General features: G+C 37.1%; 1 protein-coding gene across 1 annotated transcript in view; it reads left to right on the top strand.

The window, feature by feature from the left end:
• twz (BTB/POZ domain-containing protein twz) overlaps positions 1 to 18,940 on the top strand; it is a 38,616-nt gene that overhangs the window by 14,693 nt on the left and 4,983 nt on the right. The window contains exons 3-4 of the mRNA XM_086910366.1: positions 8,235 to 8,318; positions 8,835 to 9,038. Coding sequence (XP_086766492.1) covers positions 8,290 to 8,318; positions 8,835 to 9,038 — 233 coding nt within the window. The 5' untranslated portion in view covers positions 8,235 to 8,289. The remainder of the gene's footprint in view (positions 1 to 8,234; positions 8,319 to 8,834; positions 9,039 to 18,940) is intronic.

An 18,940-nucleotide genomic window follows, 5' to 3' on the forward strand; every position in this document is an offset into this window, starting at 1 on the left:
GATTACTCGAATTATTTAATAAATTCGTCCTTTTTATATCACGAATTTAACATTATTCGTTTTAAAATGACGAAAAGTCATCGGTTTATGAGACCATTTACTTGTTCAAGTTGATAAAACTTTACGACTCCGATCCCTTTGAAGAATTATTATTTACAACTCCACTCGAGTTCTCGCTCGAATGAAAGCTTACACGACGCTTATTCCTCGCGATCAAGACCACCCGTGCCCACCGCGTTCTCTCCTCGAGAAGAAAAAGAAGAAAAAAAAGAAAAAGGAAGCGCCGTTCCCGCGGTAGCCTCGTCAGAGAGAGGAGAAGTCCCGACTTCTGACCACGACGTATCCCGAGGCGTTTAAAATAATGCTATTCGCGAACGAAAATGAGGCATTTTCGAATTTGCATTCGCCGTGGCCCCGAGCCATCGGTGTCCTCACCGCTCCCGGACTCTCGGTACGAACAGACACAAACGCGCGTTCCTCGTTACATGCGTGCAAGTACGTACGATTGATCTGTGCAACGAAAGAGTTGAACATCGGTCGCGTCTTTTCGTAATCTATAATCGAAGCTTCCATTTTCTCTTGAATGATTTATAAATTTTCTTTTATATATATATAATAATTTGCGACGATTTTGAGACGCTTCGATGAATATTTTTTTTTTGAAATCTTAATTCGCTCATACATTCGATTGTATTTGGATTTAGGATGGATGTAAAAAATAACGATATTCACGGTGAATAACAGGTTTTGATTTTTCAACTGTCTTTGTCCGTGTTTGTATTGTGATTTTGCACAAACATCCGCAATTCTTGATCGTAATGATTAAACTCTTCGAGATTATGAAATCGCATCGGATAGTGATTTTAGTAATAAAATTGAATCAGAATAATCATGGGATTATATTAGGATGAGTATTTTTATAATTTTGATTCGATATTAAGACAGGAGATATCGACTTCGCGAATAATTTGACCAAACGAGAGAAATATATTCGAACATGAGGGCACGTTTGTTTTTTAATTCGATATCTTGCAACAAATATAATATTATTGTGAGATATATAATATCGATAATGGAATACGTAAACAAGCACGAAAATACCGTTCTATTATGAAAGTTATTCAGTGGAAGGCCGACAGTGGTCGTAATGAAATCACGTAATGAAAATCCGCCAATTCCCGACCAAATTAACATTGTACGATTTTATCAATTTACGCCGCAATCTCGTTATTTCTCAATGCGCCCACATGCGTGTAAAGGAATTGTAACATCCATACGGGCAGGAAACGAACGGGCTATTAAATTTTCGCGGTCGATTCTTCCACGAGGCGGACAACGAATCCCAATTAGCCCAAAATTTCGAATACGAAAACATTACACCCGCGACACGTTGCACTCGTCGTGTAACATAATACTCGTTATTTCTTCGATTCGAATCGCATTCATCCTATAAAAGGTGATATAAATCCACGAAAAAGTATATAACACGTTATCGATTGAAAATTAATGATAAAACTTACAATGCAAAACAACTCATAAATGCTGCTGTTATTGATATTAAAAAAAAATTAAAATTCCAATTCCTCGTACCCTATTTAATTTAGATGAATGATAAAATATATTTCGTCCAATATGAATATATATTGTTATAAAATAAAATGAAGCTCCATTTATACGAATAAGTCGAAATAGCCATCCTGAATTTATATCTTTTATAATATTAGTAATTGTATTCATATATATTTAATACTTTTTTATTTAAAAAATTATTTAATTGTTTAATTGTTAATCTTATTAATATAAAAAATATTAACATTAAGATTTAAACGTAAAGAAATTAAATTAACACTTTTGAATAAATACGATGTAAATGAAGCTGTGTGAAAGGGCTTAAAAAAGTTCAGTTTTTGAGAAAAACTGTGATCGCTCGATCACTTTTCACGCGGTCCCCGTTCGAGAGAATTTTCACGTGGAACGACACGTTTTGCGGAAACGCGTGCTCGATTGGCCGACAACAGGGGAAATTTGCATACCGCGATGCCCCCCGGTAATTCGACGACGTCCACGCAAACTTACCGGCAGACTTCTAGTTTGCGACGTCGTACACGCGCTGAGGACACGCGCATGTCCTCAGAACGTGTTAGACCCTTTCTCACAGATGGCCCCGGGGTATACTCATCTTGGCACACGTGCATGCGGCTGGTCACTTGAAGCGGGGTGCCTCGCCGTTGTGCACACAAGAGGACACAAAGCGGCCACGACCATCTTCTCGTAATTGTGGGTCCACACTTGTTGTACGTATCGGTGTTACGAATGCCCCTACAACAACCTTTTTGTAATTTTATCCTTATACTCGCCGAACGATAGCGATGGAAACAAGCGAAAATCAACCAAAAACAGTTCCCTTTCGAATTAGCTCAATTACGTTGTTTTTTTTTTTTTTTTCAAGATTAAATTTACGAATTTGCTTAAAACGAAGATAAATGAGAAAAAAGAGCCAAGTATCCTTCGAAATTTTGAGCGAAGATGATTAAGAAGATCTATTTAAGTGGTGTATAGGCAAATTTGGGTAATTACTCGAATTACGATTTCTTTGTTAATTCCTTTCGAAAATTATTCGTATTGGAACTGATATGATAATGTCCACAATTTACTTTAAAGTAAAGTAGTAGTATCAACAAGCTCTTTCAAGCCTTCATTTGCACTCCTTGTATCAAAGAATTTCTTTTTTTACACACGTTTCCTTCTTCTTCTAGCCAAGCATAGTGTGAATATCAACCAACCGACTCACATTAATACACATTAATACACATTGCGTGAAATTTCTCCATTTTTTCTTTTTCTTTTTTTCAGCTTCTAATTTTACTACCAAGGATATCAGCGTGTAAATATTTTCTTATTTCCTATCGTTCGCGTATCTCAAAGATGTCATCTAGGAACATTAAAAACGTTCTTTAGCACACAAACCCCGCGGCTGAATGTTCATTATCCTAATGCACGACTTTGCCCCACGACTTTGCACGTATATCGATGACGCGCATTTAGACAACACTGCTTTAGAACTTACCCACACGCGCGCGTAGAAAACAAGGACGGATTGATTTTTGCAATTGGAGGCGCCAACGCGACGGGACAGCTGTTACTGAAATCGCGATGCTCTTTCGCTTTCTCCGACTGGTTCTCTCCCTCTTTGTTCGTCGTTTATCGCGAGTAACACGCGGACACAGCCGGTAACCAATCAGACAATCGAAACAAGAGCAATTAGATTGCCTTGATCGGCGAAAATTTAAATTGAAAATTAATCCTGTACAATGACTTGCGAGTATGTATGCTCGTCGTACGTTTGTATTTTTAAAACTTGTTTGTTTTATTCTTTTTGAACAGATACGTAGCTTATCTTTGATAGAAATAGATTAAAGAAATAGATGTAATTTTTATATTATCTCGTAAAAATGAATTGAAACTTGTTTCACAAGCTTCCACGTCGTTTGATTTCTTATTTATAGCGAGGTTTTTGAAAAAGAATCAAAAAAATTCCTTATCGAACAGTGTTCTAGAAAAAAAAAGAAGGCACTTTTACTTTCTCTCCAGATTAATTAAATAAAATTAAAAGAGTTAAATTCTAAGATACTGGTTAATTCATAAACGAGGATTAAGGAAGAAGAAATTTTAAAGAACGCTGCTTTGGTTGAATCGATCTTTTCTTACACAATTTTTCTGATCGATTTACCGTGCAATTATGATCAAAGTTAATTACAACTACGTTCATACGCGTATCTATATTAATGGAATTTGCATATGCTAATCGATCGCCCAAAGGCATCCAAAGGTCGATCGCCGTTATTGCCGCTATAGAGCTTCTTCGATCGATTTCTTTCGGTTCAATTTAATATAATATTTAAAATACAAAAATTATTTGTAAGGAATATTCAATATATATATATATATGATCGATTATATGATTCCAGATATAATTATACGATTCTGATATAAAAAAATATCGACAAAGATTTATTTATTGCAAGCAATTCGAGTTTGCATTAGATGAAAACACGAAGATAGTGTCACATAACTTGCGTAACTTACAACTTAATAACTTGATAACCTCGATCGAAATTTTTCCGAAGTTTGTTTTAACTTTTACAATACCACGAATATATCGCTCGACATATGACTCGTCGCATTTCCCTTCAAAATAGTTTATTTACAATTATTATTATATTATCATATAACTACATAGCTAAAAACCTTACCATATATATATATATATATATACATCCTTTCGAAATTTTACTCCACATAAAGACTCATAACAGAGTTGGGATTCATTAACCCGTTGTAAAAAGTAACTTAAGTTAAAAATTTCGAATAAAGTTTAAGCAATTATATTTATTCGTAGCTATTATACCCGCTTTTCATATAATCTCAACCCGTTATTATTATGTTTTGAACGATAAATTATCGAAGTAACTTTCACTCGTAATTTCGACTATTAATCCTTTACACAATTTTTAAGATTGAAAATCTTGCTTTGTCGTAAAAACAAAACTCGTATACTTTTTGTAAAATTTTATCAAAGCAATACAACATAAAGAAACATATAACATTACAAAAAGTAAAAATTACTTTTTTAAATAATAACTTTAACTTATACGGGTAACTGTTGAAGCCTCACGAAAAAATGAAGAATATTTAAAATTATTTTAAAATTATAAAAATACGAGGTCGCTTTTAGATTTCGCCGCAGCGACATCATCGAAGTGCAAAGGGTTAAATTCTCCCCCGTCACAGAGCTCATCGATCATCGTTCAAAGATTCAAAAAATTCAATCGTTCGACCCGGTTCATCAACGAACGGACACGTTTCTCCCGTTCAAGTTGGCGGCGACAAGAGGATCGCCCTCTAGAAAACGAAAACGGTGTGCATCGCGTGGTCCCCGCGGCGATACGCCGCGACTCGTGCCCCAAGAAAAGAAGAAGAAAAAGAAAGAAAGAAAGGAGGGGAAGAAGCGGAGGTGGATAAGGCGGGAGGTGGAAAGAGAAAACCAGTCCCCTCGGCCTTACCTTCGTCGTCCTCTTGCATCGACGACGTCGCAGCAACTCTGCCCGCTCACGGGCTGAAAATAAATATCGCCGCGGCGACGAGAACGTTCTTTGCCTCTCGAGTTTCGTGGTTGATGGCGCTCCTCGGCCCGCTGCCTTCCTTTAATACCCCCTCGACTGTTGCACAGTCTCGTATTTATCGGTGTTTATACGGCGGAGGTTAACGTTGCGGGGACCGGTGTAATGATTTATGCCGCAGAAAGAGAGAGAGAGAGAGAGGTGGAACGAGAACTCGAACGCGAGGGGATGATGTTGCTCCCCGTTGATTTAAGATTGCGGTATCCTTGATGCGCTCGTCTCTGACGAGCGTGTTCGTGCGTTGCTGTGGGAAGAAGATTTCGAGATGACGATGTGGTAATTAAGGATTACGAGTTGAAAATTAGAGGATTGTTCGGGGAGAGAGGCAAAGGCCTAATCTCAATCAGGATAGGAATTCGAATAATGACGGTTAATGATGGATAAGTAGATTTTGGAAAAATATACAATCATATGTGTTCGATGAAATTTTGATCGATCGATCTGACGTTGTTGATGAGGACGAGGCGGTATTTATTAAAATTTTTGATGAGCAAATTTTTGAATAAATATACGATAATAATACGTGTGCATTAGTAAGATTCTTTGTATTGTAGGAATTATCTGATTCTCTTTGTGTTGACGTGGAGAGAATGCGCTTTGGATCAATTGAGAATTAAATGGCTTGAAAGGGGGGAAAAAAAAACACGAAGTGCATTGAAAACAGAAGAGAATTCGTGTACATTGCTGCGTGGGTTGTACGATAAATCAATGTTACCTGTTAACCCAGCAGTAATATTTTAAAAACGTCAATGGAACATGATCAATCGTGAAATGTACAGGAAATACGGGGGATCTCGGTGTTGTGAAAAATCAAAGATGAAAAGTAATGGGTAAAGAAAAATTTACGAAATAAATGAGTAAAATATCGTCAAGATACTTTTTTGGCAAATCAATCGTATTGAATTAATTATGAGAAAAGTAATTATGACAGTTAATTACGTAGAAAAACGAATATCCAGATACAGTGTGCCGTGTAACTCTTAAGTTACAATCTCTGATAAGACGCAGTCTGAAACGGTAAACCTGATTTCACTCATAAATTCGTTCGCGTCGTGTTTCACGCTTTCAAATATCTCCAAACGTATTTCTAACCCGAACAACGAAGCAAAATTATGCACGATCTACTTTATACCAGTTACAGTTACGTATCCTTATTTTCCAATAACAGCGCGCTCCATATTTCATTTTCGTAACACCGTAACTTTTGTAACGATACATGAAAATCCCTATTTCGTTTCAAGCTGCCTCGTTTCCATCTTCCGCCAATTATTCTATTATCCTTCTCCATATTAATTTCATTAAATAATTGCTTCTACGATAGAAATGATCAAAATTTCTCCAAAATACCCGCCACTTCACCGTCGAGGTGAAAAATAGCGAGATTAAATTTAAAATTCCTCCACGCAAGCACTTACTACGTGCATACTCCCTCCCTGTTCTATTCCTATTTCTATCTCACATTTTTAAAATATAATAGCGAAAATTTCCCGGCATATTCTCGAAACGAAACCGCGTTAAAATCGTGAAACCGGAAGGATACCGGGAGCTGTACTTTGGAACAAAGCCGGGCCAGGATCTCGATGTGTGTGTACACAAGCTTGGAAATGAATCCAGCCAACCTCTCTCTTCGCGAACCACCGTCCACCAAAACCACCGTCCATCCTCCCTTCCACTTTTCTCTCATTCGTCGGACCGACCCAGCCCAGGGTTTCCCTCGTTAAACATTGTTCCCTCCCCGGTTAATTGCCTTATTAATACATATGGAAAATCCACGGTTTCGGTATCCAATGGGCCTGCTGCGTTCCGGCCGAAAATCGAAAACAATGCAACCTGAAGGCTAGGTGGTCGGCTTTGGTCGCCATCGACCAACCGCGAGGATCGATAAATTAAATCGAGCCGGTTGAAATCGCGCGCGACCTCGTTAGAGGGAAAGTTAGCCGCGCTAATGTCAGCGTTGTGCACCGTTGTTTTGACTTCTAAATGGCGGCCGTAAACCGCCGCTTCACCGTGGCTCGATACACCGTGAAGCGGATCGGCTTCTTTCGTTCCATTTATCGTCGTATGAGTAAAAATTTCGGTTCGTTTGAAAGGGGGAGAAAATCGAGGGTGTTAACAATTTTCTCGGTTTATATTAATGTTCATTTGTGATTAATAAATGGGTGTCAAAAACGATTCGAATCCGTTTCGAATTTTTATCGTGTAAACCGGTAAAGAAAAGAAATGAGATGAGAATTAGTCGTGAGAACGTTAACAGTTTTTGTCTCTCCTTTAATATTTGCTTATGACTTGCGCGCTCTTAAACGGCGCTCTTAAACCTGAAGTAGCTATAAAAAGGATACATCGGGTGTATTCTTTGTTAGTTCGTTTCATTTCTATTGTGTGAAACGATGAGAAAAATTTAAAGGGGGGGGGGGGAAAATTGAGGAATGAAATGGGAGATACAATTAGTCATAAGAATTTCCAAGTATACGTTTTGTCTTCTCTAATATTCATGACTTATAAATAGCGGTCATAAAGTTTGAAGCTATGAATCGCATACGTTACGGCGTGAAAACAATGAATGGAAGTCGGGGATTTTCTTTCGTTCTTTCCGTTTTTATTACTCTGAAACGAGAAAAAAACTCGATAAGTATATTTAAAAGGAAGAAATGAGAGAAGAAGCTATTTTAAACTATTGTTTCCTTCGAATCGATTTCCGGAATAATTTTTGGATTCGTGTTGAAAAGATAATCAGTCGAAATTTAAAGCGAAAGATATTTGTATCGCGTTTTGGAACTCGTTTTTTTAACTTACTATCGAGTTTCTTGACTGGACAATTCTGGAATTTGTTCGTTTTAAAAAAGAGACATCGATGTGAGATACAGTTTATAATATATTTTTGTAATTAGATTTTTGTCATTTTTGTAAAAATTTCTGTACGAAATCCGCGAATTTTTATTCCACTACTAGCACAAAAGAATCCAAACCCCACGTGGAGAATTTAATTTCTTGAAATTAAAGTTGAAACGAGAGGAGTTGAGCATACTGGAGGTTTTTAATCATTTTTAATTGCAGACGGAAATGTGAGGCCGACGTAAAGGAGGCGAAGGCGGAGCTGGCGCAACGCAATATGTTCCCTAGCGCTCAAATTAAAATGAGGTAAATAGAACCACGCTCAATTTATACCTACCTCTTAAAGATCAACGCTTAATATACCGTGGAACATGGAGAAAATGATACATCTCGATGCAATTGAAATTCTTCGATCTTGCGCAACCTCTCACAATTGATCGTGGCATGTAACGAGAATTGCTCACGAACGCATAAATCTCAATAATGAAAACGGTGTAATATCTTTCCTCTTGCTAAACTGATAAATCAATTCGATTAATTCGAAACGACGGACGATAAAAATTAACCAACGAAAGAATTCTCTTCAAAATCAATATCACAAATTAACTTAAATATCTCTATCTTGGAAAATTCGCATCGAAATAATATCCACAACAATTTGAGAGAAAGCACTTTCCCATCCTTTTCGAAACAACAACAGCTTCAAAAATTCTCTAATCTCTCTTTCATGATTTTCATGAAAGCATCGAAGCAAACGCTTCGAATTCCTCGGTAGAAGGAACAGGGCCTGATGGTGGCTAATGTTGAAAGTATCTTTGTCAGATTGCTGTCGCCAAGCAGTTCGCCGGCCACGTCGCCCACGATGTCCAATTCTTCGTCACCGACGCCACCGACTCCGGCTGCAGCATCCTACAACCAGAAGATGACCGGAATACCCTGCGTGGCAGCCGCTTCCAGGTACACGGCTCCGGTCCACATCGACGTGGGTGGAACGATATACACCTCCTCGCTCGAAACTCTGACCAAGTAAGTGCGCACGCGATCCTTTCAAATTCGTTAAAAGTAAAAATGATAAAGATCGAAGGGGTTAAAGGTCCTAGCATCGTGGAAAGTTCGCGAACAGATACGTTTTAATATATTACGCGCTGAAAAGTGAAATCTATTAATGAATACGAGACAGACATTTTTACCAAGTATCGAGACGTTCGACAACATTCCGACGGGAAAGTTGAAATCGACGTTTACCTTCCAATACCTTGATTTAATCAATTTTTGATCGATCGTTTTTTTTTTTATCGTTTCAATAAAGATATATTTAAAATTTTTTATTATATTTGGAATTTTCTTATTGGAAAATATAATATCAAAGATGAACGCGAAGATGCCATTCGTAATGTAGATATTAAATCATTATCTGAAAAGCAAAGGTATTAAGCGACTTGGCGAAAAGCGTTTCCACAGTCCGAAGAATTCCATGGCGAGAGAGTAGAAAGGGAGCGTGATGTCCGGATCGCGGAAACGTGACCATCGACAACGCTCCAGGATGTTCGTAGCAGGCAATATCTCAGAGAACATATCGTTCGTAATCAGGCACACCGTTACCATACCCGACAGTGTCCAAAGGCTATTTGCGGTATATTCGTGCACTTTATGCATAAAAGAGACGTAACGTGAAAGCACAACGGCGCTTTGCGCCAAGAAGACGCTTTAATCTTATACGTGACCATTTTGACGTCTAAAGTCTTGGTAACCGAATCGAAAAACATTACTGATCATCGTTTATTTACCTGAAAACTCGATTAAACCTTATTCAACCTTATTCATTTGGTAATTTAAATCGCTATAAATCTGAAAATACGAATCTACAGAGAAGTCTTCTAATCTTCAACGAAAGATCATTAAAAACGTGGAACCTTGTACTTTAAAATACCTCTTTATTTATCTCGATATGACTTCCAGTTCCCGAAATATCATCGTGCAAAGAAAAGAGTGATTTTTAATCGTACCAAAATCCAATTGTATTCCATTAAAATTAGGAAAACTTTGAATCGTTGTAACTTCGAAGATAATGACTTCCGGTCAACGAGTGAACGATCGTTGGAATCGTGAGATTCTCCACTTTAAAACGCTTTTCGATTTATTCCGATACTACTTCCGGTTCCCGAAATATCATCGTGCAAAGAAAAGAGTGATTTTTAATCGTACCAAAATCCAATTGTATTCCATTAAAATTAGGAAAACTTTGAATCGTTGTAACTTCGAAGATAATGACTTCCGGTCAACGAGTGAACGATCGTTGGAATCGTGAGATTCTCCACTTTAAAACGCTTTTCGATTTATTCCGATACTACTTCCGGTTCCCGAAATATCATCGTGCAAAGAAAAGAGTGATTTTTAATCGTACCAAAATCCAATTGTATTCCATTAAAATTAGGAAAACTTTGAATCGTTGTAACTTCGAAGATAATGACTTCCGGTCAACGAGTGAACGATCGTTGGAATCGTGAGATTCTCCACTTTAAAACGCTTTTCGATTTATTCCGATACTACTTCCGGTTCCCGAAATATCATCGTGCAAAGAAAAGAGTGATTTTTAATCGTACCAAAATCCAATTGTATTCCATTAAAATTAGGAAAACTTTGAATCGTTGTAACTTCGAAGATAATGACTTCCGGTCAACGAGTGAACGATCGTTGGAATCGTGAGATTCTCCACTTTAAAACGCTTTTCGATTTATTCCGATACGATTTCCCGTTCTCGAGATATCGTCGTGTAAAGAAAAGAGTAATTTTTAATCTCCATTTTCGTCGCTTATATGGACTCGCACTTACCTATCCCCAAACACGAGACAAATGACAGACGCGATTCTTGGAAAAATACACGCGAACGACATAGTAAACATTTCCAGGAATAAATATAGCTCACTAAATCGCTCCTTTTTTCCTCTTAAGCGCTATGGTAAACTTTGAATTCTTATAACTCGACGATCAATTGAGATATCGAGATGAATGAAAAAGCGACTTTACTGGTATAGTTTCTTCTACATTCTGAATAAATATTAATAAGATATACGAAATATTTTCTATTACATTACTTGAATATTTGAACATGTTTTACATAATGAAAACATAACGTCCTTTTTACATAAAGAAGGTGTAATAAAATTTGAACACTTGATTCAAGGAAAAAAGAAATACTATATAATGTGCGAATCTTTTCAAAATTTTCATCTTCTCAACTATATACTGGCAGATCTCGATAATAAACGATAAATCTACCATCGATCGATGTTAATAAATTTCGATTCGCATATATCGCGTGTATTCGTTTCGTTTTCTCTTGCTACATGTCTTCGAGAGTAGTCGCGTAACACGGTGAACCATATAGTAATAAACCGCGATACAGTTACTGTTCATCCAACGATATTCATGGCGATGCTCGTTACGATCCACTGTAGACTAACTAACCTGGATGGACATGGATGGATATCCAGTTTCCCCCAAAGAGATATAAATATAATCCTCGAAACCGAAGGAATAGTAAAGTTAATTCCAATTGGCGAGCTGCTGTCTGTTATTATGATGGGCATCGAATTCTGGAATCAGGCTTCGTTTTCTAATCACCATGTGAATATTCGACAATCTTTATTTCATTTCAAAAATACACTATATTTCTCCTCCTTTGTCCTAATTTAATACAATTCAAATGACAAATTATGAATAATACGAATATATTAAATTCAAATTTTAAATTAGATAAGAAAATCATGGAAATATAAAAATTTCCTAATCTTCGTTATTCCTTCATTTGCGTGATAATTTGTGCGCAAGAAAAGTTTAGCATCGCAATCGATGGATCGTCATCTCGAAGAAAAGAAATTCAGTCGCTGTTCAATTGAACGAGATCTCCTTAAAATCCAATTTTAACCTGTAAAGAAACGGACGTGGAACGATGGAAGTGTCGCGGGCGAGAAAGATGGCGAGACCAATCGTGATAGAAAAACCGCCTGAACAACCTCTCCTTCTTCCGCCACGCTTCGCTCCACTTCCCCCCTCCTTCATTTGCACACCTTATTGTTTTGTCGAAAGCGAGATTGCTGTGCCCGCTCGATCGTATCGAAGCAAGGAGAAGGAGGAGGGAGAGAAAAAAAGGAACAAGGTCTGCCCTTCGAAACGATGTGATGGCTTGTGCCACCCGTGTTACCCGTGTTTCTCCTTTATCGCCTTATATCAGAAGTCATTTACACGAATCGATCAACATTTGTTGTTCGCAACTATTTGTTCGTGCTGTAAAAGTTTCTTCAGCAGCAAAATGTCGATTTCAAATGTGATTGTGACTCGATTCTCAGCGCAGCAATTGAAAGGAGCGAACCTGTGTGTTCGCGGAGGAAAATTAGGGAGAAAAATTTTTCGTTAGAACGCAGGGAAGAATAATTTTTACTGGATCGTGTTGACTCGAGAGAAAGCGATTGAACGATAATCGAAATGTTCGAGTTGTTAATAAAAATAGTTTTATTAAGATTCGTAGAAAGTGTGTGGATAGAAGACGGCAGGATTTTGATGAAGGAGGAAAGTTTTATTCGAGTAATACACCCGTTACGTAGGTTGTTAGAGGGGGAGGGGAAATTTAAATAATTTAACGAGGCACAGGTTGTTTGATTGAAATAGGATTAAGGGGAATGAAAGGATCGATCTTCTCTGTTTAGACTTGCAAAAGCGAGCTAGTCACTTCCTGGTGCGCGAATGCATTTTACATACGGTGAGAAAGAGAGAGAGAGAAAAAAGTGCATAAGCGAAAGGCAGTAAAAGTCACGATCGTTTCGATACATGGCGCATTGTATGATAAGTAAGTTACACCTTTCACCCGTTAAACGCACGCCGAATCGCGCGCCTAAAACGTCTGGATAGATAGACACGAGTCAACGCCACGAATCGAATCGCTTTAATGGGCTATATTCGAAAATTATACCATCGTATATAATTTCTTTCCCGATTAAATTTTCCCGAGATATATTTATCTTCTCCCGATACATGGAGAATCGAATATGAATCGTATCGATCATATCGTCAATTTTCAATATCTATAAGGAGAGTGCGCTCCAAAATATATATATATATATATTTTTCACACACTTTGGTCGAGTTGCAAAGCTAGTTATCCAAAAAAAAAAAAAAATACAATAGTTTTTATTAGCTTCGCAATAAGAGAAAAATGAAAATTCAGTCTTCCGAACCATCGTGTCGTTCGCGCAACAAATTTTCAAAAGTATTAAAATTTATTTTCTCACGGAAGAGGATAAGAATCGTGCATATACACACCTTCGTGCGCACAATTTCGCAAAAGTTTATATCGAAACTGTTGCGGAATAGTTTCGTTCCCCTGTGTTACTCGCAAAATTGATTTACGCCGGGTAAATTATCGTGGACGTGTAACGGCACCGCTGGAGATCGTATCGAAGATAGTCATTTCCCAAGAAGCTGAGACACCTACGAGGATTTATATATACTCTGCTCGAACGAAGAACGAACGACAATGGGCAAGCGATCCGTAATAATGATCGCGATGATGGATAGATAAGATTACAATCGGCAAGTTGCGAGAGAAGTCCGCCGGTCTCGAGTCATCGTTGGAAATATTTCTCGAATCAAACTTTGGCGAACTTTGGATGGAGAAAGAAAGAAAGAAGGAAGGAAAGAAAGAAAGAAAGAAAGAAAGAAAAAGAATACGACGCGTGCACGTATTAGACGGAGAATTCTACCGGTTTATATATTATAGGAGTAATGGGATGTTGCAACGGAAAATTATTTTCGCTTGATGATGATCATAAATATCGGACGAAACGTTATATCAATCATATTATGATGTTTAACGCGAGAAGAAGAACAATTTGAGAATTTTCAAGAACGGGATAATACCTGTGGAAATTTATGGTGATTACTTCGAGTTATTAGAGTGTAAAATATATGAAATTATTCTCGATCCACGAAAGTTTTATATTTTCGTCAAGATTATGGAACGAATTGCCTGGATTGTATAATATTTGGATCTAATTGTTGGAAACGATTCAGTTTCATCCGAATTGATGAACTCCACGAATCTTATAATTTTAAAGATCTCCAAGACTTTTATAGGCTTTCCAAATAAAATTTGGAACTCTAAAATCTTCAAAATCTCTCTAAGATCTCTCTAGATCGAGATATCTTTCAAACGTATCGATCTTAAAATTTCAAGATGCTTAAACCTACTCGATCGTCATTAACCCAAGTTTTCAAAAATTTTTTCTCTTGGATTTCCACGACGAGTCTTGGAAAGATCTTACCCCCATCATCGTGTCGTATCGATGAAATATTTTCGAAGGAAATTCCATTCCGAAAGCGATCTGGAACGAGGCAAAACACCGTTCTTGTTGGGCGCATTTTCAGAAATTACGTAACCACCGATCATTAGTTTGCGCTTCCGGTATCACGTAATCCCTAAAACATCGTCCATCATCCTGCCGGACCGGGGGGAGTCCTGTTGAAGACTTAGCAACGCCCTCGGGCAATCCCATGGAGATCCAGCTAGTCCTCCTCGTTTTCCTCGCCCTTCAGTCCACCACGTGCAATTTGCCCAACTCTGACAAAGCGATCCTGTATTGGTCGAGATGTTTCGTTCTTGCACACCCACACACATCGCACAACGAACACTCGAGTCCACTGTCGCTTGTGCGCATCGAACCACAGCGTGTATATTAAACCGTGTCTCGTATCAGCGTATTACCAACTCTTGTTGTGTAATATTTTTCGTGCCGAAGCAAAGAAACGAGCTTATAAATACCGATTTGCGGCAAAAGGAAAACGAATCGTGCTCATATTTATCAAAGAAGCGGAATGAAATGTAGAAAACAAATTTACAAATTCTTGGCAGATGTTATTTCGATAGATATTGAAACCTCTTTTTTCCTCTTCGAATATTTTATTTTTAAGGTGTTGCATAAAACACGAAAGATATAATTCACGGTATTGCATCGATGTTGATATTCACGATCGATTCTAAAAATTAAAAAATGAAAAGTAGGAAACAAATTTAGGAATCCTTGGCAGGTATTATCTCTAGATAGATACTCGGAATTCTTTTTCCCCTCTTCGAATATTTTATTTTTAAGGTGTTCCATTCGTTGAGAATGAAAGGATCACGATTTCAACGCCGATATTGATATTCACGATCGATTCTAAAAACTAAAAAATACACTAAAAAAATAGTAAAGTCAAATTACGAGCGATCGAGGCGACAGAGTGTTTAGGGCTTTGGAATTTAGGGATAGATTGGCTGAATGGATCGTCAGACGCGCAATGTCAGATTTTGGCACGGACGCATGGAGCAAAGGTACGCGTGGAGCAAAAGCAGGGCAGGAATCTGAGTGATGTGAGCCGATCGTTTAGCGTTTTCCCATAGCGAGCGGATCTGACCCGGGATCGGACCTCGGCCGGTCTGTCGGTGGGCCCAACGGATCGCCCCGGGTAATCACGCCGCTCGTCCTCCGCCCCTGGTACCGTTTCCTCCCCCGCACACCCACCCTTACCGATCCCAACGAGAAGAGAACAACGCTTAAACCCGCCGGCGCGTACATCCTGCTCCTCTTCCTCCTCCCTTTTCTTTCCCCTCCGTGCTTTCTCGCTTTTTTCCCCCTCCCCTCACAACACTGCTCGCCTTCGATATCCACCACTATCGGCGGCCTCGCCTTCCTTTCCTTTTCTTTTTTTTTACTTTTGTCTTTGTTATCTTGCTTGCTACATTTCAACGTATGCCCCGTCTTTCTTTCTCTAGGATACAATTGATGATGGAGGAAGTAAGCGATGGATGGACGAGAATATTTTCAGGAGAAATTTTAGAATTAGGAGAATGTAACCTTTATGAAATAACGTGTGTTTGCGCGAGCAATTGAATTTAAATTTTAAATTTAATTGTGAAATTTTTCCTTATTCGTATTACATTTTTTACTTATCAGTATTTTTGTATTTAGAAAAATATATAAAGTATACGTATAGAAACGTGTGGAAAATTTGGTTATTGATCAGAGAAAATAGTTAAAGAAAATGAATAGAAGAATTTATCGGTGGCGCCATCTCGCGTTTGGACGCTGGAAGCTTCGACTTGTTACTAGCATAGCAGGATGTGCAAGAAGGTATTCGTGACGTCACGCGTCGAAGGATAGCAATATTGTGCGAGAAGGACAGAAGTATTAATATATCGGAAATATAACATTGAAAATTAATTAATTAATTATTATTTTTCTGCTGAAAATTTCTGCAATTTTAGATTTATATCTTAAACCGGAAACTTCAAAGAAGTTTTTCACGTTAATTCTAATTTGAAATTCTTTTCAATTAATTATTTATTAATAATAAATGTCTCAATCGTGCAGTTCGCATAACCGACATGCAATCTATTTTTCATTAATTTTACGTTATTGCAAGATTTATTTCTAAATATTAATATATACATCTTAAACGTTGTTCTCTTCCCTACATTCACGTATAATTTTTATTCATAATTTTGTTGTTGTTTTAAAAAATAAATTGATTATATATCATTCGATTACGAAGTGGAAGTTAACGACTGAAACACTCTCTCTAATAATCATTTATAAATAATCAATTAAAAAGAATTTCGTATCAAAATTTATATGAGAAAATTGTTTGAAGTTCTAACTTTGAGATGCAAGCTTAAAAGTACAGAAATTTTTTCTAATTAATTATTTATTAATGATTATTACGAATAGTGTCTCGCGTGCAAACCCATTATTTTATGATCGAATAATAAACAATCAAATTATTCACTTAAATAACAACAAATTTATAAATAAAAATTATACGTTAAAATAGAAGAAGAACTAATCTTTTAATTAAGTATATTTACATTTAGAAATAAATTCCATAGTAATGATAAATTAACGAAAAAGTATTGTTTATCGATCGAGCGTCGGCCCGACATATGACATATTAATTATTAATAAATAATTAATTGGAAAGAATTTCGAGTTAAATTTAATATGGGAAACTTCTTTCAGATCTAAGTTTTCAGATACAAACTCAAAATTATAGAAATTATCAATAGAAAATTAATAATTAATTAATTTTTTTATATAATGGAGAATATTAGGAGCCGCATAACCAAAGTTAGTGGCACGTTTTCTCTATCCTTCTCGCACAGTATTGCTATCCTTTACTTGTGACGTCACGAATACCTCCTTGCATATCCTGCTATGCTAGTAACAAGTCGAAGCTTCCAGCGTCCAAACGCGAGATGGCGCCACCGGTATTAAAAATTTCCTTTATTACTTTTTTTGTTTAATTTATATATGAATTACAATACAAACAATTTATAAGAAGAAATGCAATGAAAATTTTATGATATTCAGAAATATATTCGTTAATGAAAAATATCTCAAAGGAACTTATATATAAATATTCCAATATGAGAAACTCGTAAAAACATAAGGAACGAAAATTTTTTGGAAAAAGGGAAAGAAAATAAAAAATATAATAAAAATACTAAAATATATGTAAAATATATTTTTTTATTTTAAATATATATCACAACATATAAAAATAATACGTATGTAATATTCTTATAATATAGATATACAATTAACGTCAAAAACTACACGAATTAATATATTATCTTATTTATTATACATGTCTATATAAAAAATTTTCTCCAATACGAACGAAATTCTACGTTTCTATTAACTTACATTATAATTTCTTTAGCAAATTGAAAGATGTTCAATTGAAAACTCATAGCGTCTCGATAACTAATATTCGATAATGTTTTTTTTTTTTTTCCAAAGGAAGAGAATTCCCAACACCAAGGATTCGCAGAATTTTCATTTTCTCGAGAGTTCTTCTTATCCTTCGCTCTCGACTTCGCGGTACCGTCGAAAAGTACGAAACAGGGTGAGGAAGAGTAAAAGAGATGCCGTTCATCCGTCTCTCCCTCTCTCTCTCTCTCTCTCTCTCTTTCTCTCTCGTATACGCATATATATAGCGTCCTACCTACCCCGCGGTATCTTCCCTCTTTCTCTCTCTTCCCCGCTGAAGTCAGATCGCCCACGGGCTCCACCAGGCCGTCGTTATTATATGTTATCGCCGTGGAAGGTATGGGAACCGGCCTGAGGGGGCACCGGATACCTACGTCGGTATTTCCCCCTCGTTGTGCCATAACGCACCATCGAGGTACACGAAGAACCGAGCTCTCCAGCTCTTGTTCTCTTTCTCTCTTTCTTTCTCTCTCTCTCTACTCGCGCTCATTCTCCCGGCGGCCTTCGTCTTTAGCGCACTCTTCCTCCTTTGTCCCTCTCGTCCTTTTTCCAGGGCACTCGTCTATTATATGCTAAATTACAACGACCTTCGGTCGTGCACGCAGAAGAACATGGCCGGTACCATTGAAAAAATGCATTGAAACCTATCTATCTATGGATAACGGCCTAACACGATCGGGCCAAGGGTTGAAAAGTATTGGAAAATTGGAGGGTGTGCGTAATAGAATAATTGGAAACTTTGGGTTAGGGGAGGAGGTCTTTTTTGTTTTTAGATAATTATCGACTTTTAATCGAAGAATTATTTCGATGAACGAATTTTTTCGATTACATCGCATTACTTCGAAAGTATTTGAAAAACTTAGATCGATTTGTTGACTGACGATAGTCATTAATTATTTGAGAAAGAAATATTTCAAGCAAGAGTTATATGATGAAAATACGTTGGACATTTCTAAGAGAAAATATCCTTTACATCTCAAGGTGACCTTCATTCCTCTTTGAACATAACGTTATAAATATATCATGAATATAAGACGCATAAATTGCACCGAGATATAATTCCCAGATACGACATGCAAATAAACATAACAAGAACGTGACGCTCCTCCATTAGAAACCTATTGG

Source organism: Apis florea, unplaced genomic scaffold (genome assembly GCF_048593485.1).
Source record: "Apis florea isolate Af1SG1 unplaced genomic scaffold, ASM4859348v1 contig_3170_pilon, whole genome shotgun sequence".
NCBI classification, from domain to species: Eukaryota; Metazoa; Arthropoda; class Insecta; order Hymenoptera; family Apidae; genus Apis; species Apis florea.